Below are 22,576 nucleotides of genomic sequence, written 5' to 3'. Positions count from 1 at the left end.
TCTTGTTAATCTCTCACATATGGACTACATGCAAGGACCATCACTTAAAGAAGAGATGGAATCACTTATCAGTAACAAAAACAACGAGGAGCCCGGTGGCACCTTAAAGACGAACAGATTTATTTGGGCATAAGCTTTCATGGGTAAAAAAAAAACAAACCCCTTCTTCATATGCAGACTAACATGGCTACCTCTCTGATACTTGTTACCAGTAACAGAAAGTTTTTCAAGATGTGTGTTCCCTATCTGTATTCCACTATCCGCCTTCTGTCTCCTCTGCTACAGATTCTTTCAATTGCAGGAAGAATGGGAAACTGGAGAGGGGCTGGCCTGCACCACCTTTTATGAGGAGAGCTCATGAAGGCCAGTGGATGCTGCTTGCAAAAAATCCTAGACACAAGAACATGATGTGCATGCATATCCCATGTGTGGAATACAGATAGGGACCATTAATCTCAAAGATCCTCCAGTTATAGGTAAATACCCTTTTTTCTGGGAAGTCCTTCTGTATATGGGTTTTGAACCTCATCTTTCTCCCCTCCCAACATTTTATCAGTTTGTGAAAAAAACAGTTTGGTTGCCTCTTAGTAGAAAAGTAGTAGAATGAAAATATGAAAGCACTTGTTCATATATACCCTGATTCAGCAAAGTCCTTAAAGGTGTGCTTAAGTTCCACTGAGCTGAATTTTGAAGTGAAAAGGACTTAAGCACATGGTTTGCTGAGGCGGTCCATAGATCTTGAGACTATATTTATAGAATTATCATCTATTGATCTGTTGTGACAATTATGTATTTTTCTTATGTTACTAAATCCTAGATTTGATAAATACTTATTTTCACACTCTACCTCTGTTTTGAAACCAAGACACTAGAAGACTTGTTATAATACTTGCATTACTAAGCTATTGTTCCTGGCAGAAAGGAGTAATTTGTGCCAAACGATTACTTTTGGCTTTGTCAGTGCCAGCCGTGACTTTTTGTTCAGTTCCTGGATCAATTACAATAAAATGACTACAGTGCTGTCTGCTGCAAAATGCGGCAAACTCACAGAAATTGCTAGCTCTGTAAAGTGTTTTTGCATTTCTAAAGAGCACTTTCTCACCCTGTAGGTCTTTCTTGCGCTACACCATGGGGATCCAACACTTTTTAGCTGATAGAACTGTGATATAATTAACCATTCAGTATAAAATGTTTTCTGCATGCTGTCTTTTAAGGAGCTATAGTTTAAAATATTGTTGCAGCAATACGTTCTTTAGGGAAACAATGATTAGAGCACTGTATCACCCCTAGTTCTCTACAGTTCAAGTTATGTATTCTGTGCCTTCTTCCTTAGTGTGTCATGCTTTTATTTTGCAGCTAGGCCAGTTTATGTGGACTGTAACATATATATGGATGTTTGTTCTCTAGTTGTAATGTTTGTAATGGTTCATGGTTATGGAGCTGAATAGACTGGGTAGCAGTATATGTGAAGTAACCATGCACTTCGTGCTTTATGTAGTGAGGTTTTGCAGTGCTGTAATTAAAAACTATATGCTGTACATCAAATCTTACCTGAGAGGTCTGTTTGGGAGGAAGGAGGAAAGAAATAGCACTGCTATTTTTGAAGCTTAGGGTATGTCTGCATTATGCACTGGATCGACTGGCAGTGATCGATCCAGCGGGGATTGATTTATCGCATCTAGTCTAGACGCGATAAATCGACTGCCGAGCGCTCTCCCGTCGACTCCAGTATTCCACCGGCGTGAGAAGCGTAGGCAGAGTCGAGGCGGGAGCGTCAGCCGTCTACTTACCCCAGTGAAGACACTGCAGTAAGTAGATCTAAGTACATCAACTTCAGCTACATAAATAATGTAGCTGAAGTTTGTAACTTAGATCGATTCTCCTCCCCCCGCCCCTCCCCGCCCAGTGTAGACCAGGCCTTAGATGGAGAGAGGCATGCAATATAGAATAGAAATCTTTGGTCTTCTGTGCAATTCCATCTGTACAGGTAAGTGCACAGAATTAACTGTTGGAATAATAATTTCATGCAGCAGTTTATCAGCTGGCTTTAGAGGTACACGCTGGTGCTCCAATAGTGAAATGTATCAGTTTTGCAAATGGAAGAAACAAATTTTCCTAAAATCCATTTGTCTTTCTCTGGTGGGGGGAATCATATGTTGGGAATGTTTTTGTTTCTAATCTTGCAGTTTGTTTTATTATTAGCTGTTAAAAGTGGGTTTTTTGTTTTTTGTTTTCTTTAAATTTCAGTGGTTAAATGTGTATGAGGAGTAATTTTAATATGGGTTCACAAAGTAATATTGGTTAAATATTTTACTTTCCAGTTAAAACTATAGTAGATTAAATCTCCCCATCTCATCCTCCCCTTCCTTATTTTTTGTTAGTTGAATGTGGTAAGTTGGATTTGCATAAAGGGAACTGACTCCAAAGAGTTGGCATATTTGGGTTTTTCCCTATATTTAACACTTAACTTTTTTTTTAAAAAAAAACTTTACTAATTTTTCTATGCTAAAATAATAGTCTCACTTATAGTGAAAGAGTCTGAGTTACGGTAGAAATTTTGCCATCTCTGCAATACACAAATGAAGTATGAGAACAGGGAGCAGGTGACCTTAAAAATAATACCGTAATCAAATAGTTAAGAATTTTGTTTGTATGTTTAAGTGAATCTGTCCGTTTAGCCATTTTTTCCCCTTAGGAAGATCCTCCATATTCCAGGGAGTTTTAAGGGCCCTTTCACAAGTTGATCTTAACCTACTTTAATTGTAGCCATTGGAGCTGGACATTGACGCTCCTTAACTGAACATAGATGTCACTACTGAGGGATATGAATATCTCTGCTGAGCATTCTCTCCATATAGCATTGTCAGTTACTGCTGTTTAGGTAACAAGAGACCAGAGCTGTAAATAATACTTGACACTTCACTAAATCAGATAACTCAGGAAATCTTTAGCTAACTAACCTCTCAACACCTTTGTGTGGTAGGTATTATCCCTATTTTACGAAATGGGAAAAATCGAGGCAAATGTGTTGTCACTTATTGAAGGCCACATAGTAATTAAGTGGTGCAGCCAGGGTAAGGATCCCCTCTTGTCCTGTTGTCATGCTTGGTACACCAGTCTGTGCTGCCTTTCTGTGTTGACCCTGGATCACTTGTACTAAGCCCCACAAATGGCCATCTAGTACTTTACACTCACTTTTCACCAGCTACAGTAGTTTGAATCTGGGTTTTCTTTCACAGTTTACCTTATTAATCAGACAGCAAGGCAATAGTTTGTTGTTTGCTAGTTTAATATGGTTATGTTTCTAGAAATACTATTTTAGGCTACATGTAGAAGAATGATACAAGCTATTGCACAAGAGAATATTACACTACCTTTCCATCTTAGTGTTTTATGACACACATGAATTTTTCTTTTTGTTGTTAGGTATGGATGAACGAACAGGAGCTTCATCTTGGGGATCAAGTGGTCAACCAAGTCCCTCGTACGAGCCTTCAAGGGTAAGGTTTCCAGTTGACTCCAAGGATGTTTGGGAATGGTCAACAAAAGGTGGCATTATTGAGCAAGAACATCTGATATGGTAGTATTTGCGAGGGATATATCCCTTCAAACATTTATATTAGTGTCTTGTGGTGATATGTTTTGGTGACTTCACACATAACACTAATAGTATTAGTTGGTACTTGTATAGTGCTCTACAGTACAGAAATAAATGTTTCATTTTCAAAGTGTTTTGTAGGCCTGGTGTACACCAAAGTATTAGGTTGATGTAAGGCGGCTTATGTTGACCTAACTGTGGCAGTGTACATGCTACAGCCTTGCTCCTGCCGACATAAGTGCCCTACTACACCAACATCATGATCCCACCTCCAAGAGAGGAATGGGGCTTATGTTGATGTAGTTAGGGCGATGCAGAGTCCATGTAGAATAGACACTGCAGGTGACTTATGTTGGTGGTTGACTGTTATTCTTGTAAATTTCATGGCTCCATGATGGAGCCACAAAATTGACAAGAAAGCTGCTCATGGCTTGGGCTGTCACCCTGGGATGGGTGGCTTGGGCTGTCACCCTGGGATGGGTGGCGGGTTCCTACTAGAGCCCCTCTTCCCCCTGGGCTGCTAGCTCCTTTCTCAGAGCCAGTCTTCCCCCAGGATCCTGTCTCCCTGCTCCCAGCTGGGCTGCTGCCTGGCGTCCTCGTTCCCAGTTGGGCTGCTGCCTGGGCTTCCCTCTCCAAGCTGGGCTGCGCCTTCCCAGTTCCCCACTCCCCACCAGGAGCACCAATGCTGCCTGGGCTCCCGGCTCCCCGCTAGAGTGGAGTCTTCAATTGTGCAGATGCTCTTCCTTAGTCCCTTTACATTTAAACCAGAGGTCTTTTAGCTCCTGTGCCTTAACCTGGTCTCTGTTGATGTGGGATCACGAAGGGAGAGGGATAGGCTCTGAGATTACCAACACGTTTTAGTGTGTAAAGTTAAAAACAGCATCCCAGATTTCAACTGGAATGGAACTAGGTGCAGTTCCGGGAACACAGATGTAATGTTCTGTTCGAGAGAAACTGCTTTGCAAGTGAACAGTTGCATTTTGCTCCAGGTGAAGTTTCTGGGTGATGTTAAGATACAGGTCAGAGTTAAAGATGAAGTTGGTGCTGGAGGCAGGATTAGAACTCTAGCTTCCAGTCATGTGCTCAGAGTACGAGACCAGGTATGTCTGAAGTAAAGAAATGATACTTTAAAAATAAAATGGAGAGACTTGTAGCATTCCTTTTGCAAATTGCAGGCAGAAAAAAACTGATCTCAGATTTATACAGTGAGGGAAAACAACTGACTTGCCTTCACAAAGGATGTATCTACCCTACAAAAGTTATGTCAAGGTGCAGCCACCACAGTAACTAAATTGCTTCTGCACGTCCACACTATGCTCCTGATTTCGGTATTGCGCATTTTTAGTAGTAGCGCTTGCATTGATTGAATTGTCAGTGTGGGGCATTGTGGGATGGCTTCTGAATTGAGCAACAGTTGATGTAAGTAGCGCAGTGTCTACAACTGACACTGCGTCAACATAACTGTTGATTTATGCGCTATGCCCCTTGTGGAGGTGAAGTTATTAACTTGAGGTAAAGGATGAGTTACATTGGTGGGAGCAACATTTAGTGTAGATGCTTACAGAGTTAGGCTGATGTAAACTGCCTTGTTCTGTAGCCAGGGGCGGCTCCGGGCACCAGCACGCCAAGCGCGTGCCTGGGGCGGCACGCCACGGAGGGCGCTCTGCCAGTCACCGCAAAAGTGGCAAGCAGGTTGCTTTTGGCGGCATGCCTGCGGAGGGTCCGCTGGTCACGCGGCTTCGGTGGACCTCCCGCTGGCGTGCCACCGAATCCGCGGGACCAGGGACCTCCCGCAGGCAAGCCACCGAAGGCAACCTGTCTGCTGTGCTTGGGGCGGCAAAATACCTAGAGCCACCCCTGTCTGTAGCGTAGACCAGGGCAAAGTCTTAGGTAGTTTTACATAGTACTTAACATGTTAAAATTTCCACCTCATTTCTGCAATTTGGAAATTGTACAACATGTTGGAAGTGTTTGTATGGCAATATTTAAATAGTTGTAACTTAAGGCATGAAGTCCAGCCCTTTGTTTAGTAGACCTTACGGTCGTTTCTACATTTGAAATGGCATTACATGCATAGTCCTGTGTTGATATTTTTGTTCTTAATGTGTTGAACACATTGATAATTATGGATGAGAAACGTGTATATGGATATTAATCATTGAAAAGCTGAATTACCCCACTGGGATTTGATCTTATGCTTCCTAGGTTCTGTCCTACATTGATCGCCTGTGTGTGTATTTGTAGGGTCACATTTATATGGATTCTTGTTATTCCAGTAATATGAAGTTGGAAATTTGTTTTTAGAGGTTAGAGATGAAGCAGATGCACCTCTACCCTGATACAACGCTGTCCTCGGGAGGCAAAATGTCTTACCGTGTTATAGGTGAAACCGCATTATATCGAACTTGCTTTGACCTGCCGGAGCGCACAGCCTCACCCTCCCGGAGCACTGCTTTACCGTGTTATATCTGAATTCGTGTTTTATCGAGTCACGTTATATCGGGGTAAAAGTGTAATTAAAACCATTATACCTTGGCAAAACTGCGGGTGCACGAGTTACACACCAAAACTGGAAAGAAGACGTTGATGGTGTCATGGTATGCCTGAAGCTAGACAGAGGACAAGACATTAATTCTTTTGTTGCTCTGAAGGTTATCAAAGAACCATGAATGTAAGCCTGGCTTGAGTGTATGGAAAATCTTAAGAAAAATGGGGATAGGGAGTTAGAGGCTAAATATTGGTAAATAAATTGCCAACCAACAGTAACCTTTGATTTAGAATAGTAGGATAATACCCCCTGCTCCCTCCATTAACTTACGTCAAATTCTGCATTCTTACTCACGTTGAATTGTGCTTTACGATGGGAGGGTTCTCACTGAAATCATCTTGCCTATTCAAAGATAATATTGAGCCTGGGTGAAGGTGGCAGAATTTGGTCTTAAATCCTTATTCTACTGTTCCTCTCATACTGGTAAATTCTTCATATTATCCTGTGCCAATAATTTATGATATATCATTGTGGATTTGTTAAGTAACACCATGAACATATTGGAAAAAGAAAAATCTGGGTTGCGTGTGTGCTCATTCAAATCTTGGGTGAATTTTGGGTGAATAAACTAGAATTGCGTGTACCAGTTGTTTCTAAGTGTGTTCATACTTGAAGGTCAATATGGTGTAAATTATATTCACTCCAAACTTATTAAATACACTGCTTTGATCAAAACAGGCTTTAAATTGTAGAGAACTCTGACATGCACAGTAATTTCAGTAATTTATTTTAGCATAATTTGTGAACATAAATGCTTACATATTCAGTCTTGTAGGACAGGCTTATGTGGTTTAATTAGGCTTGGAAGGATTGGATTTTTATCTGTAAATGCTGATAAATGTTGATTTCACTGTATACATACAAACTAATGAAAACATTTCCATTGATGATGATCAGAATTTATAGATAGGCAAAGTAAGCAAAATCTGCTTTGAGGACTTATTGAAGTCAAAATCCAGTGGTTTAAACTTTTGAATTAGGCTTGTTACAAATGGACTGGTAGAAACTGGTATGATTTGTTGATCTAAGGATTTTTACTTTGTATAGTTTGATATGTGATTTGTGATTTAATTGTTCATAAAATTTAACTTTTTGAATCTCGACATCTATTGTGATTAAGTAATTGATGACCCCTAAGCTCCATAGTTTCACACCACTGTGAAAATTTAAGTAGATACAAATTAAAAAAAAATTATAAAAAATTGGTATCTGTCAAAAATATACAAAAATGAAAATCAAATTCTGCCAAGCCTATAAAAAATTAAGACGCAAAAAAGTTTCTCTCTTCTATACATTCTCTAAAGAACTGTATTCAACTGGAAATGAAGTAGCATAAGAAATTATAGTGAGCCCCAAAGGATATAATCTTTGGTGTGTTTTCTCTCTAAAATTGTTTTATTTCTTGCAATGTTTAAGGATCTGCAGCCTTTGAGGCAAAATTCCCTTAACTTCAGTTGAGAGTTTTGCCAGAATAAGGACAGCAGGATCCAGCTCTAAGAGAAGAAAGCATAAAATGAGAACTTCTGAACAGATCTTTCTATACTACATTTATGCATAATTTTTAGAAAGTAATTTAATAAGCATAGAACTAATCCATTATCCAACATACAACCTGACTCTATGGCTGTCCATAAAAGTTCTTAGGGGGGCACCCTGTGTAGCTATGGCTCCTTGGCTGCTTCTGCAATGTTAGTGCTGCAGCCATTCAAGTTTAATGACCAGTGGATCAGTAGTTTCATATTCTCCACCCAGCACCATGCAGTGGCCTCAGAAGGAGGCCCAGGAATTGTCCCTTTGCAGACTTTCAGCATCCAGATCCATGTGCATCAGAATCTCATTGGTTGTGTAGCAGGCAGGGTCCTCTGCAGTTGCAGAATATTAAGGAAGATTTGCCTCACAGAGGCAGAGCAAATATTGTGCACATCAGTTGTCTACCTTGGTTTATGCTGCTAATTAGGTACCCAGATTAGTTCTTTAGAAAGTTCAAAAGATGTAGTGAATGCAGTTTGGTCCATTATTTCATTGCATGTAAGAAAATATTTAAGGGGGAAAAGTTTTCTGTATGTCTCTGTGTGAAATGTTAAATGAGGTGTGGCTGGTCATGTTGTCTGCTAAATATATCTATCTATTTTGTAAATAAAGTCTTTATAGTAAAGGAAAACTAGTGTTGTTTTCTCAAAAAATCAATAACTTTTAGAAACTGTCTATTAAACAGTGCTATAATGGCTAATAAATATAAATGTAGAACTTATTCCATGGTGGCCACATATTTCTGCAAAAATAGAACAGGGAGAAACTCCATTCTGAATTGAAATCAATGGGAAAACAGGGACTTAACAGAGCAAGTTTAAAGAAAACTGACAGGATACATTTATTTATAAATTTGTGTCTATATCTTGTGTATATGGTTGGTGGTGGGTGGTTGTTTTGTTTTTTGCTTTTGTTTGTATTTAAGGTTTTGTTTCAGCTTGTGAGTCTCTGTTTTGCAATTGGTTGATGTTCAAGAATTGCACATGAGGATAACATGACTTCCTCTCCATACTCTTACAAGATCAGAGGACAACTCAGCCTCCCGGATGTGAGGAAAACTTGGTCTGAGTGTGCTGATCTAGGTTATGGGAATGAAGATCAAACTGTTTTTTAGGGAGCAAACATAAAGGTACAGGTTATTTGCTTTTCTCAGAGGTTCCTAGATCTTGTCTGTTGATAAGCTAAAGAAATAATACAAATTTAAAAGAAAGCAGAACTAAACTCACCTGTTGCTATTTTAATATATTGAAAGTTACCTAACATAAGACTTTAGAGTCCAGTGCTCTTCCCGTTGATTTCAATACAGAATGTTCAGTCTTGTCCTAATTGTTCTTACTACTTGCCTGTTTACAGGAAAATGGCAGTCTCCATGGAAAAAGCTCAGACATCTCCACAGCCATAGAAAAGTTGAAACCTCAAGAGGTACTGCTTAATTTGTTTCTAATTTGAGTGTGTGATTTATCTGCTTATAGCCTAATGCAGGAGTTCTCCTTTAAAAGACAGACTATGTTGACTTAACTGTTTGACTCTAAATCAGTGTCAGAATATGGCTGGGATTTTTTAAAAGTGCCTAGAGAATTTAGGAACCCAACTCCCATTGAAAATGAAATGAAATTCAGTGGGAGTCAGGGACTTAACTCCCTTAGAAAACCCCAGCCTACATATTTAGCTTTAAACCTTAACAAAGAAGCTTGAAAACATGTTTGACAATCACTTCATTACATGTATTTCACGTCCCATCACTTAGCTTACATTTGTGAGGCTTCCTTGGAATGTTGACTACCATCCTAGCAAAGTAAATTAGGGAGCACTTTTCTACATGGCATTCTGTAGAGTATTATTGTGATAATCTCAGATCTCTATGCAGAAAGAGGCACAAATCAAGATAGGCAACTTTTGTGTACAGACTACACTGTGTGCATGATTGTCAGTCCTGTCAGATATAAATTTCTCATTCAAACAAGTGCTTAAAATGGCAATGTGTTGGACCTGTGAATGTTTATATGAAATCCTGTACCTTGACACCCATAAATCTGCCACAATGAACTGTGGCCACCAGTTTAGATTGCTCCCTATCTGAAGACAAAGATAAACTGGGGTTTTTATTGTAAATACCTACTGGAAAAATCATCAGAAATGGTTGGTTTGGGCATGAAGACTTTCTCTTTTACAGGAATGGATCAGAAATGGGAATTAGTGGGTCCAGTGGAACTCTGCAAAACCTTGAAACCTGCCCTGTCTTTCAGTGATGAGACTGAAGTCATATTTACTATGCTGTGTCCACCTTTCTTCCTGTTGTGATTACGTGCTTTCCTGTGAATTCTAGGTCATATGAAAAGGGACAAGTACAGCGATGTTTGGACATTGGATAGGTGCCCCAATGCTGATTAGCATACATAGGGTCCTCCCTTAAAGAGTAACATACAGCTAACTATGTTTTTTCTTTGTCCACTTGGATTCATGACCCTTTACATTAGCACTGTAGCAGCCTCATGGACATCTGTTATAGACAGATGTAAGGATGCTCTTTGAAAGTCTTGCTAAACACCTTAAGGGTATGTCTACACTATGAAATTAGGTCGAATTTATAGCATTTGTTTTTAAAAAAATCATTTTTATACAGGCGACTTTGTGTGTCCCCACAAAAAATGTTCTAAGTGTATTAAGTTGGCGGACTGCATCCACGGTACCGAAGCTAGCGTTGACTTCCGGAGCGTTGCACTGTGGGTAGCTGTGAGTAGCTATCCCACAGTTCCTGCAGTCTTCGCTGCCCATTGGGATTCTGGGTGCAGATTCCAATATCAGATGGGGCAAAAACAGTGTCGCGGGAGGTTCTGGGTAAATGTCGTCAGGCCCTCCCTCCCTCCCTCCCTCTGTGAAAGTGATGGCAGACAATGGTTTTGTGCCTTTTTTCCTGGGTTACCTATGCAGACACCATACCACGGCAAGCGTGGAACCCGCACAGCTGACAGTCACCATAACTCTTCTGGGTGCTGGCAGACGTGGGACTGCATTGCTGCGCAGCAGCAGCTCCTTGCCTTTTGGCAGCAGATGGTGCATTATAACTGGTAGCTGTCGTCGTCATATTCCTGGGTGCTCTTTTAACCGACCTTGGTCAGTCACAGGCACCTGGGTAGATTCCTGCCGAGCACCCAGGAGCTGACAGTGGCTAGCAGTCATAATACAGCATCTTCTGCCGAGAATCCAGGAGCTGACAATGGCTAGCAGTCAAACTGCACCGTCTGCTGCCACCCTGAAGATGTAAAAGATAGATGTAGTGGATCAAAACAAGAAATAGACCCGATTTGTTTTGTATTCCTTTGCTTCCTCTCGCCCTCTGTGAAATCAATGGCCTGCTAAACCCAGGGTTTTGAGTTCGATCTTTGAGGGGGCCATTCTGTGTGTGACAGTTGTTTGTGTTTCTCCTTGATGCAAAGCCACTGCCTTTGTGGACTGTAATTCTCTGTAAGCCATGTCGTCAGTCGCCCCTCCCTCCGTCAGAGCAGACAATTGTTTCGTGCCTTTTTTCAGCCCAGACACCATAGCACTGGGATCATGGAGCCCGCTGAGATCACCGTGGCAATTATGAGCACTGTAAACACCACACGCAGTATCCTGGAGTATATGCAGAACCAGAACCTGCCAAAGCAAAACCAGGCGAGGATGCGACGGCAGCGTGCTGGCAAGACTGATGAGGACAGAGACATGGATATAGACTTCTTGCAAAGTATGGGCCCGGGCAATGTGTATATCCTGGTGTTAATGAGGCAGGTTCATGCTGTGGAACGCCGATTTTGGGCCCGGGTAACAAGCACAGATGGGTGGGACCGCATAGTGTTGCAGGTCTGGGACGATTCCCAGTGGCTGCAAAACTTTCGCTTGCGTCAGGGCACTTTCATGGAACTTTGTGACTTCCTTTCCCCTGCCCTGAAGCGCCAGAACACCAAGATGAGAGCAGCTCTCACAGTTGAGAAGCGAGTGGCGATAGTCCTGTGGAAGCTTGCAACGCCAGATAGCTACCGGTCAGTCGGGCATCAATTTGGAGTGGGCAGATCTACTGTGGGTGCTGCTGTGATCCAAGTAGCCAGTGCAATCAAAGATCTGTTGATATTAAGGGTACTGACTCTGGGAAATGTGCAGGTCACAGTGAATGGCTTTGCTGCAATGGGATTCCTTAACTGTGGTGGGGCGATAGACGGAACCCATATCCCTATCTTGGCACCGGAGCATCAAGGCAGCGAGTACGTAAACCGCAAGGGATACTTTTCAATGGTGCTGCAAGCACTGGTGGATCACAAGAGAGGTTTCACCAACATCAACGTGAGATGGCGGGGAAAGGCACATGATGCTCATGTCTTCAGGAACTCTGGTCTGTTTCAAAAGCTGCAGGAAGGGACTTTCTTCCCAGACCAGAAAATAACTGTTGGGCATGTTGAAATGCCTACAGTTATCCTTGGGGACCCAGCCTACCCCTTAATGCCATGGCTCATGAAGCCATACACGGGCAGCCTGGAGAGTAGTCAGGAGCTGTTCAACTATAGGCTGAGGAAGTGCGGAATGGTGGTAGAATGTGCATTTGGATGTTTAAAAGTGCGCTGGCTCAGTTTACTGACTTGGATAGACCTCAGCGAAACCAGTATTCCCATTGTTATTACTGCTTGCTGTGCACTCCACAATATCTGTCAGAGTAAGTGGGAGACGTTTATGGCGGGGTGGGACGTTGAGACAAATCACCTGGCTGCTGATTATGTGCAGCCAGACACCAGGGCGGTTAGAAGAGCACAGCAGGATGTGTTATGCATCAGAGAAGCTTTGAAAACCAGTTTCATGACTGGCCAGGGTATGATGTGAAAGCTGGGTTTGTTTCTCTGTGATTAACACGCCCCCCTCCCCCTTGGTTCTCTCTACTTCCCTGTAAGCTAATCACCCTCCCCTCCCCCTTCGATCACTGCTTGCAGAGGCAATAAAGTCATTGTTGCTTCACATTCATGCATTCTTTATTAATTCATCACACACATAGGAGGATAACTGCCAAAGTAGCCTGGGACGAGTGAGGACGGAGGGAAGTGCAGGGTGAGGTGGGGAAGGACAAGACCACACCGCACTGTAAAACTTAAACTTAAAAACATATTGAAGGCCAGCCTTCTGTTGCTTGGGCAGTCCTCTGGGGTGGAGTGGTGGGGGGCCAGAGCCCCCCCGACCATGTTCTTAGGCATCTGGGTGAGGAGGCTATGGAACTTCAGGAGAAGGGCGGTTCGTTACACAGAGGCTGTAGCAGCGGTCTGTGTTCCTGCTGCCTTTCCTGCAGCTCAGCCATACGCTGGAGCATATCAGTTTGATGCTCCAGCAGTCGGAGCATTGACTCTTGCCTTCTGTCACCTATCCTCTTCAGCCTGCCAGCTCTCCTCGTGTTCCTGCTGTGCTTTCCTGCACTCTGACATCGTCTGCCTCCCTGCATTCTAGTGTGCTCTGTCAGTCTGGGAGGACAGCAATAGCTCTGAGAACATCTCATCCCGAGTGCGTTTTTTCCGCCTTCTAATCTTCGCTAGCCTCCACGAAGGAGAAACATTTGCAGCTGCTGGGGGAAAAGGGAACTTGGTGGTGAAAAAGACACATTTTAGAGAACAATAGGATCAGTCTTTCCCATTAAGCCTTGCTGTTCACATTACACAGCACATGTGCTTTCCTTATAAGGTAGCATTTTGCCTCTTAAATTGAGGGCCTGCTGGTGTGGTGTGAGAGATCACTCGTGCAGTGCCAGGCAACGGAATTTGACTTGCAGGCAGCCATGGTAAGCCACAGTCTTTTGGTTTCTTTAACTTTCATAACTTGTGGGAATGGTTTCAAACAGCAGCGCCCTCATTTTCCATACCAAGTGACTATTGGGTTGGACATTTAAAATGGGTTTGGAATTTAAGAGGAGGGGCTGCGGTTTGCAGGTTAGCAGGCAGCACAAACCCAAATAACGTCCCTCACCATGCTATTTTCTGGGATGATCACTTCACCCATCCCCCACCATGTGGCTGACAGCAGGGAACATTTCTGTTCAGCCACAGGCAAACAGCCCAGCAGGAACGGGCACCTCTGAGTGTCCCCTTAATAAAAGCACCCTATTTCAACCAGATGACCATGAATAATATCACTCTCCTGAGGATAACACAGAGAGAGATAAGGAATGGATGTTGCCTGAATGCCAGCAAACACCGGGATTTCCGCTTCATCCCCATACGTTAACAGACTTTTGCAGTAGCCGTACTGGCCCTGAATGCCAGGGCAGATTAATCATTAAACATGCTTGCCTTTAAACCATGTGTAATATTTACAAAGATACACTCACCAGAGGGCCCTTCTCCGCCTACAGGGTCTGTGAGCCTGCCTTGGGTGGGTTCCGGGGGTACTGGCTCCAGGTCCAGGGTGAGAAACATATCTTGGCTATTGGGGAAACCGGTTTCTTCGCTTCCTTGCTGTGAGCTATCTTCAGTCTGTTCATCATCTTCTTCATCGTCCCCAAAACCGGCTTCCTTGCTGTGTAATTCTCCATTGACAGCGTCAAAGCACAGGGTTGGGATACTGTTGGCTATACCCCCTAGCATGGTATGCAGCTCAGCGTAGCTCTGCCCCGAACCTTCTGTTTGTCTCTCTGGTTTTGTGGTAGACTTGCCGTAGCTCCTTAATTTTCATGCAGCACTACTGTGCATCCCTGTTGTGGCTTCTGTCCTTCATGCCTTTTGAGACTTTTTCTAATGTTTTGGCATTTTGTTTACTGGAATGGAGTTCAGCTAGCACGGATTCGTCTCCCCATATGGCGAGCAGATACCGTACCTCCCGTTCAGTCCATGCTGGAGCTCTTCTGCGATCCTGGGACTCCATCATGGTTACCTGTGCTGATGAGATCTGTACTCACCTGCACCTTGGCATGCTGGCCAAACAGGAAATGAGATTAAAAAGTTCGCAGGCCTTTTCCTGTCTACCTGGTCAGTGCATCTGAGTTGAGAGCGCTGTCCAGAGCGGTCACAATGGAGCCACTCCTGGAGGTCAATACTGTCGATTTGCATCCACACTACCCCAAATTCAACCTGGCAAAGCCGATTTCAGCGCTAATCCCGTCGTCGGAGCTGGAGTAAAGAAATTGATTTAAAAAGCCCTTTAAGTAGAAAAAAAGGGCTTACGTCGAGGTAATGCTGCTAAATTAGACTTAAAGTTGTAGTGTAGACCAGGCCTTAGACACTAATTCTGCAGTACTTAACTGAGAGAAATATCAGCTGAATCTAGTGAGATTTTGGCCCATGGCTCTCAGGAGTTTTTCTTCCAGTAATGATATGCCTCCCAACCTCCAGCATTTCCACTTTCTTTGGTGAATTGTCCGTTGCAGAAGACAACTCGTAACATGGGAACAAATTGGTGTAATCTCTTTATCTCAGATAAACATTGTCTTTTAATTAAAGGTTATTCTACTTCTACTAAAGTCTTTACTCTACTTTAGATAATGGTGGCTTTTATTTTTATGAATTAAATGCCTGTGTGTTTGAGGCTTTTTTTCTTTGTTTTGGTTTTGTTCTAACAATACCCTTTTAATAAAAGGAGCGACTTAGTTCTGCATCTGTTCAGATGTCTCTCTCCAAAGGAAGAATATTTACAAATGCAAAATCAGCCATTTCTCCCCCTAGTAGGCTTTCTTAGGATTTAACAGGCACAAACCTGGGCCATAATTTAACTATTGTATTTTCTTCCTGGTATCTAAGTTGCAGGTGTTCATGTGCAGTTCTGTCGTATATAATAAATTAAATATTGGATCTACCTTCCTTTTCATCTAGGAAAAATTGTCTCCGTGTACATATATACATTCACCGTAGCTGTCTCTTCTAAATACACAGTCATGTAAAAATACCTGAAACCAGAATTGGGCTGATACATTAGATTTAGACATTACTCTAGCATCAACAGATTATACGGCTTAACTATCCTTGAGTCTAAAATAGATGAACATATATTTTAGAGGCCAAATGGGGTATACTTTGGATCCATCCAACTTCACTTTTTACACCAATAGTAGATTTTAATTTGGTAAGAAATCAAAAACAGTATCAAGAAAAGACAGCAAGTTTTGAAATAGTGTTTTATACCTCTTAACCTCAGGTTCAAAAGGAGAGAGGAAGCTGTTAAATAGCAAAGCAAGACAAGAGGGACACAGAAATCCAGTAAGTGTTATCAAGTCTATTGTGTTCGTGTCCTTTTTGTCCTTTGTTTCTTGCTGTTTATATGCTTCCCCTAGTTTATTATTCTGTACCTGAGATGATGATCTGATGTGAAATTCTGTTTTAAAAAACAAACAAAACTTCCTGCATTCAAGAGTCAGGAAGCTTTTCCAAATATAACATTACACCTGTTTATGTGACTAATTTGATATATGTCCAACATTTTCTTAAAACTGGGTGCCAAAATTTAGGCTCTAAACACCATATGTAGGTATCTAAATATGATAGGGCACTCCTTTTTAAAATTTCTCTGATACATTTATTAATATTCTAGTTTATCTTGTAGGTTTTTTTCAGAATTTTCCAAGCTTTGTTTAAAGGCTATAGTAGTCAGTTATTCAATTCAATTTGTAGGTTGCATATGGATATAATTTCCTAGAGTGTTGAGAGAAGCATTGAAATCTGTTTCCAACAATAAAACATAGTTCTTCGTGCATGATACTTGGGGAAAAGTCAAATAAACAACATTCTCCTGTTTAATGTAGTAGAGTGATGCTCATTATAGGAGATTTTAAGGTACAATTGTGTATTTGAGATAACTAGATTCAGTGGTTCACTAATTAAATCCATACAACTTCAGTGTAATTCTTGACTTAGAAACCAGGGGAATCTGTGACCATTCCAAAATTGAGTACTACTTCAATGAATTCATTCTCCAAAGCTCTTAAACATAGAGGCTGCATAGGTTTCTAGTCCTGTGTTTCCTCCCTGAGAAGCCGCTTACCTGTTTCAACATAGTATCTAGTAACATGAACCAAACATTTTAAGTTAGTGTTCTTTTACTTTTGGAGGATGTATATAGAAACTTCCTTGGCTTCACCCATCATCCCCTGAAATCTAGGGGGGTGATAATACTTAACTTTCAAACAGCATGCTATACTATGTTAGCTAATTAATACTCATACCAATGTGAAAGAGGGTAAATATTCAGTTTCTTATTTTGGGAGACTGAGCAATTGAAAGGTGGTGACTTGCCCATCACTATCAGGATTAGAGCTTGGCAGTACCCAGCTCCTTGTCTCTTGCCCTAGCCATTAAGTAACTTCTGTTGTGTATGTGACTTTTAAGCTGAAAGAAACTAAGAATTGGACAGCTCAAAGGTCCAGTAAAACAAGAGAGATGGGTTTGAATTCCTGTGTCTCACTCCTCAATATGCTGGCAACTTCAGAGTTTGCATGCCTCCGATAGGGAGAGAAGAAGGTATTTTCCTCCTGTCACTACAATGCAGCTCTTGGTGGCTGAGTTGAACTCAGTCCAACCTTACTGCTTAGAGTTGTAGTGGTAGTAGGCAAATGTAAATCATATGGAGAAAGTGGACCAAAGGCCAAGTTTGTCCTCTGCTATGTGGGTGCAGTTCAGTTACCTATCATGATTTCAAACTGCATAGCAGGTTTGTGGAGCAAGTGGTATTATACCACGGAAAAAGAGAATACCAAATAGTAAAGTCAGACAATAGTGATGCTGGATTGAAAAGGCTGGGTGTTGGCAAGATGAACAAAAATTGAGTGAAAATTAGGGTTTTTCAGTTGTCTTTGGTTATAAGTGAGAAGTTTATACAATGTTTCCTTATTTATGAAGTAGTACAGTCATTCTCAACCTTACGTGTACCAAAATCCTATGTAACATCAGGAAAAAAAGTTTCCTGTCTTCCTCACTTCTAACTAGCCATAAAAAAATTGTAGTGTTCTCAATCTCCAGGCTGAGAACCATGTGTGAATAATTCTATACTGAATTTTAAACAATTAATCTTGCTTTCTTCTGGTGGTATTACTTTAAATACTGTGTGTAGCTTTTAGACTGTAAGTGTCATGCACAATTTGAATCATTGTCTTTAAACCTATCTGGATTCTTAATCTGCAGCCATTTATAATGGTGGTAACCATTCTCTAATATTTACTTGAAGTTGTTGTGTCAACTGGATTTGTAAGGTGTGAGCTATGCTGGGCCAATATGTCTTGCTCCTCTCTTTCACTGTAGTGACTATCTTAAATCTGATTTTTGTCATCTTGTTGAAACATGTCAGCATTATTTTCAAATGGACACTGATTATAACACTGAACATGTCATCTCCATGTCCATCCATTTCCAGTTTGGTTGTTTTTTTCGCTTGAGAAAGTGAGTGTTCTATTACCCATATTAAATATTTTCTAACCATTACTGTGAGACTCTTTGAATGTTTCACATTCCCTTAAAATTCATACCCTGGGTGTTAGTGTTGGTTCTTTGGTGCAGTATGAGATCACGGTTTTTTTTTTTTCCATTTTGGGCAATTGGAGCTGAGGCATATCATCAACATAGTGCGGTTGATTTCCAGGGCAAAGAGGAGGGTGACATACTTACAACAGAAGCATCTTTCTCTTGTTGTTTTTAATAATAAACAGCATTAGTGTCAGTCATGGAGGAAAATGAGGATGTGAATTGTGCTTTGTTGATTGTGAATGAAAAATTAGACCCATTACAATAGTATTGTTAGAAAGAAAATATACACAAAGCAAGGTGGATAAAAATCAATGATTCTTTTAAAAAAAAAATCTAAAAAAATCTGATTTTTTAAATTTAAATTGGATTTTGTTTATAAAACATTTTTTGAGGAAAAAAACCTATCTAAAGATAGGTTTAATTAAGATCCATTATAGCTCAAAGATATCTCATCATGGAATAGGGATTATAAATTCTAATTCTATAGTATGAGAAATATATTCATGTAATGTTTAAGAAAAGTTTTGTGAATGAGTTCCAATCGTTCGTGGATTAGGAACACAGTCTTATGGGGTTCCCAGAGGCTTCTGTGTAGGTTATTTAGGTTAATCTTTCTATCTACCCAATGTTAATCAGTCATCAGTCTAGAAGATAGCATCAGAGATGCTTAGTTTTGCAGTTGTCAAACTGTGGATTTGTATCTCCAGAGATAACATGGTTGCTAACAGCAAAAAATGTTTTTAAATAAATAAATATATAGAAGTGAGAAATAACAGACCTCAATCCTATTGTCTCTCTGCAAATTTGTGCACACAGAGTCAATCCCTTACCTCTCTCTAAAAGTGCAAAGTTTCAAAAAGTTCAATGAATAGAAGATTGTTGGGGGGCAGAATAGATCTGGATGAGGAGAAGAAGTCTGGAGAGAAATGTGAGAATGGAGGGACAGGCAGTAGAAACAAAAGTGAAACTGTTTGAGCAGCATATTCCTGAAGTCTTGAGGTCTTTCTGAGTGTAGCCTTCATTGATTTGAGATCTACCATACCATTCTCTCAATAGGAGGGAAAACCTATAATAGCAGCAGGCCATAAGAGAGACCCAATTTGGGTCTCATCTTTCTCAGTATTTTGAAGAATATATATTAAGGTTATAACAACCAAAAATTTCAGGCCCTACACGACATAGTTAGGTCAACTTAACCCCCAGTGTGTAGACGCAGCTAAGTCAACGGAAGAATCCATTCTTCTGTTGGCCTACCAAATTCCTTTCTAGGAGGTAAACTAAAAGGGTTAAAACAACAAAATGTCTGTCCATATACTGTCTTATCTAAATCTTGGCCTTTCCTTAAGTATGCTGCCCTTGTCCCAGGACTGCCCCCAGTACTGGGTGTGGATAAGGCAGATTGCACTCATGTGGGCCTTGGTTCTCAGTCTAACCATGCCATGTCCCTCCCATGAGTTCATAGGCTATCCTTCATCCATTTCACAGTCTCCTTCATTCTGGGACATCTGAACCAGCACCCCCTTCTGGGTCAGTCCAGTTTATGCATGTCTCTAGACTTCCAGTGGTGGATTTACTGTGTAGTCCAGGGGTCGGCAACCTTTCAGAAGTGGTGTGCCGAGTCTTCATTTATTCACTCTAATTTAAGGTTTCGTGTGNGCTCACTGCCACTCAGGGGTTCCATCCTCCAGCTCCTGCCAGCCAGAATCTTGGCTGCCAGACCCACACGCCCAGTGCCGGTCTGGGGTCCTGGCCCTGCCCATATACAGTGGGTACCTACCTTCTCCCTGGTTCTGGCCCATTCTCTTCCTCTCTCTGCACTGAGCTGAGGGTGGGAGTGGACCGAGCACAGGGCTGGGGGTGAAGGGTCTGGCCAGGAGCTAGAATGGGGGAGGGGGCTCAGGGTTGGGGCAGGAGGTTTGGGTGTGGGGGCACTTACCTGGACAGCTCCCATTTGGTGTGAGGGGTGCAGGTGGGAATGTGAGTGAGGGTGCAGGAGCTCCCGTTTGGTGCTCAAGGTGGGGATGTGCAGGGTGCATGGGATATGGGGGGTGCAAGAGTCATGGCAGAGGGCTGGGGGCATGTGAAGGGGGTGCAGGTGTCAGGGTAGGGGGGCTGGGTATGTGTGGAGGTGCCAGAGTTAGGGCTGGGGTCACGGGAGGGGGTGAAGGAGTCAGAGGACTGGGTGGTACAGGGCTCAGGGCAGGAGTCGGGGGGGGCTGCAGTGCTCAGGGCAGAGGGCTGTCGGGGGGGAGAGGTCAGGGCTCAGGGCAGAGGGCTGGGTGACTGCCCCCCCTGCTCCTTGTCCCAACTACCCCCCTCCTGGGACCCCACCCCCTATCTAAGCCTCTCTGCCCCTTGTCCCCTGACTGTCCCCCTAGAACCCTACCCCTTACCTGTCCCCTGACTGCTCCAACCCTTATCCACACCCCCGAACCCAGACAGAACCCTCCGGACTCCCATGCCCCATCCAACCACTCCCTGCCCCCTGACAGGACCCCCAGAACTCTGGACCCATACAACCCCCTCTGCTCCCTGTCTGCCCCAGCCCCTCTCCACATCCCTACCTCCTGACAGCCCCCCCCAAACTCCTGACTCATCCGACAGCCCCCCCACAGCTCCTTGTCCCATGACCACCTCCTCCAGAGACCCCCCCCACACCCTAACTTCCCCCCAGGACCCTCCTTGCTCCCTGTCCCCTGACTGCCCTGGCCCCTATCCACTCCTCACCCCTTAACAGACCCCAGGACTCCCAAGCCCCATCCACCCCCCCGCTCCCTAACTGCCCCCTCCAGAGACCCCCGCCCCAGGGATGGCAGGTTTGTAGAAACTTTGGTGGTGCCCAGACCCCCCCGTCACCCTAACTGCTCCCCCAGGACCCTCTTTGCTCCCTGTCCCCTCACTGCCCTGAGCCGTATCCACCCCCCAAACAGACCCNCTGCTCCCTGTCCCCTGACTGCCTCCAACCCTTATCCAACCCTCCCCCACCTCCAGCCCTGGACCCCTTACCATGAGGATCCCCGCTCATCCGGAGTTTTGTCACTGCTGCGCTCGCGCACAGCCCTGCACCGTCCCTCCCCTCAGAGCGCTGTGTGCGTGGCGACAGGGCTCTGGATGAGCAGGGAGCGGTTTTCCCTTCCCATGGAGCCAAACGCTGCCCCGCGGGAGCACGCAGCCCCGGCCCCCAGAGTGCTCTGCGCATGGCGGCAGGGATCCAGGGGAAGGCGGGGGAGGGGCCAGCGGCTTGCTGCGCTCAGCCGGTGCTGCGGACAGGGAGCGCAGATCCTGCAGCTTGCCATGTCAGCAGGATTTTTAATGGCACACTGGAGTCCCGGCAGACTCCAGCGTGCCATTAAAAATCAGCTTGCATGCCATCTTTGGCACACGTGCCATAAGTTGCCGACCCCTCGTGTAGTCCATATGTACACCAGCAATTGAATTAGTCATTTCCTGGTTCCTGGGTAGGTGAGGAGAGTTCCAGGTAGACTGGAATTAGCTCTTCAGGGTATGTCTACACTACCAATGCTACAGTGGCACAGCTGCAGCTACAACGCTGTGACATAGACTCTTACTACAGTGATGGAAAGGGGTTTTCTGTTGGTGTAGTAAATTCACCCCCTAGAAAGGAATTTGATAGGCCAAGAGAAGAATGGATTCTTCTGTTGACTTAGCTGCATCTACGCTGCGGGTTAAGTTGACCTAACTACGTTGTGTAGGGCCTGAAATTTTTCACAGCTTTGAGCGATGTAGCTAGGTAAACCTACGTTTTAGTTGTAGGCCAGGCCTTAGTGTTTCATAGAGCCGGTCATAACTTAGTAATCAAACAGAGATACATACAATATGTATGTAAATTGTACAGGTATCTCCCATGTTCTTCACAGCCGGACAAGATAGTCTTTGGTACTTGTGTTAATGCACTGTTTTTTCAGTCTGCAGATACACTGATTGAAACAGTAGCAGAGGTGTGAACTCTGCCATTCATTTTACTGGAATGTTAATGTTAGAGCTTAGCTGTGATCATTTAAATCCTAACACTATATTAAACAAGTAGCCAAAAAGCAAACACCCAGCGCGAATCTTTGAAGCTCAGTTATGAGGCACAGCTGGATTGGATTTTGGTTTGTCTCCAAGGTCCTGTATGGGGGAGTGAGGGATGACAAAACTGAACCTCAGCTGTTTGCTCTAGTTTAGAGTATTTGAGCAAAATAAAAGGCTGCACTATAATTTATTTCACCCTGCAATAACAAATTATAGCTGAGCAGTGATAGTAAGTAAGTGAGGGACCAATGTGCGTATGTACTTTGTGCAAACTACTTCGTAGTTATCTACTGAAGAAAATGGACAGGACTGGGACAATGAAGTGAAACTCATGACTTTGCTCTTCAAAAAGAAATTTGCTTCCTTCAGTGAGTTTAGGACAAAGAGTGTAATTTTCTGCCCAGTATTCTG

General features: G+C 43.0%; 1 protein-coding gene and 1 pseudogene across 12 annotated transcripts in view; one reads left to right on the top strand and one right to left on the bottom strand.

Annotated features, from left to right (window-relative positions):
* Window positions 1-22,576, top strand: part of TCF12 (transcription factor 12) — a 356,426-nt gene that overhangs the window by 137,123 nt on the left and 196,727 nt on the right. For 6 of the 12 annotated variants that reach the window (XM_075069601.1, XM_075069600.1, XM_075069603.1 and 3 more), the window contains exons 4-5: window positions 3,427-3,500; window positions 9,030-9,098. In XM_075069601.1, the coding sequence (XP_074925702.1) occupies window positions 3,427-3,500; window positions 9,030-9,098 (143 nt within the window). The remainder of the gene's footprint in view (window positions 1-3,426; window positions 3,501-9,029; window positions 9,099-22,576) is intronic. The other 6 variants (XM_075069609.1, XM_075069608.1, XM_075069604.1 and 3 more) reach the window with 1 other exon arrangement.
* On the bottom strand, window positions 12,677-14,601 carry LOC142047284 (uncharacterized; annotated as a pseudogene).

This window comes from Chelonoidis abingdonii, chromosome 9 (assembly GCF_003597395.2).
Source record: "Chelonoidis abingdonii isolate Lonesome George chromosome 9, CheloAbing_2.0, whole genome shotgun sequence".
NCBI classification, from domain to species: domain Eukaryota; kingdom Metazoa; phylum Chordata; order Testudines; family Testudinidae; genus Chelonoidis; species Chelonoidis abingdonii.
The sequence above is the reverse complement of the archived record's forward strand: the minus strand, read 5'-3'. Positions and strand labels throughout refer to the sequence as shown.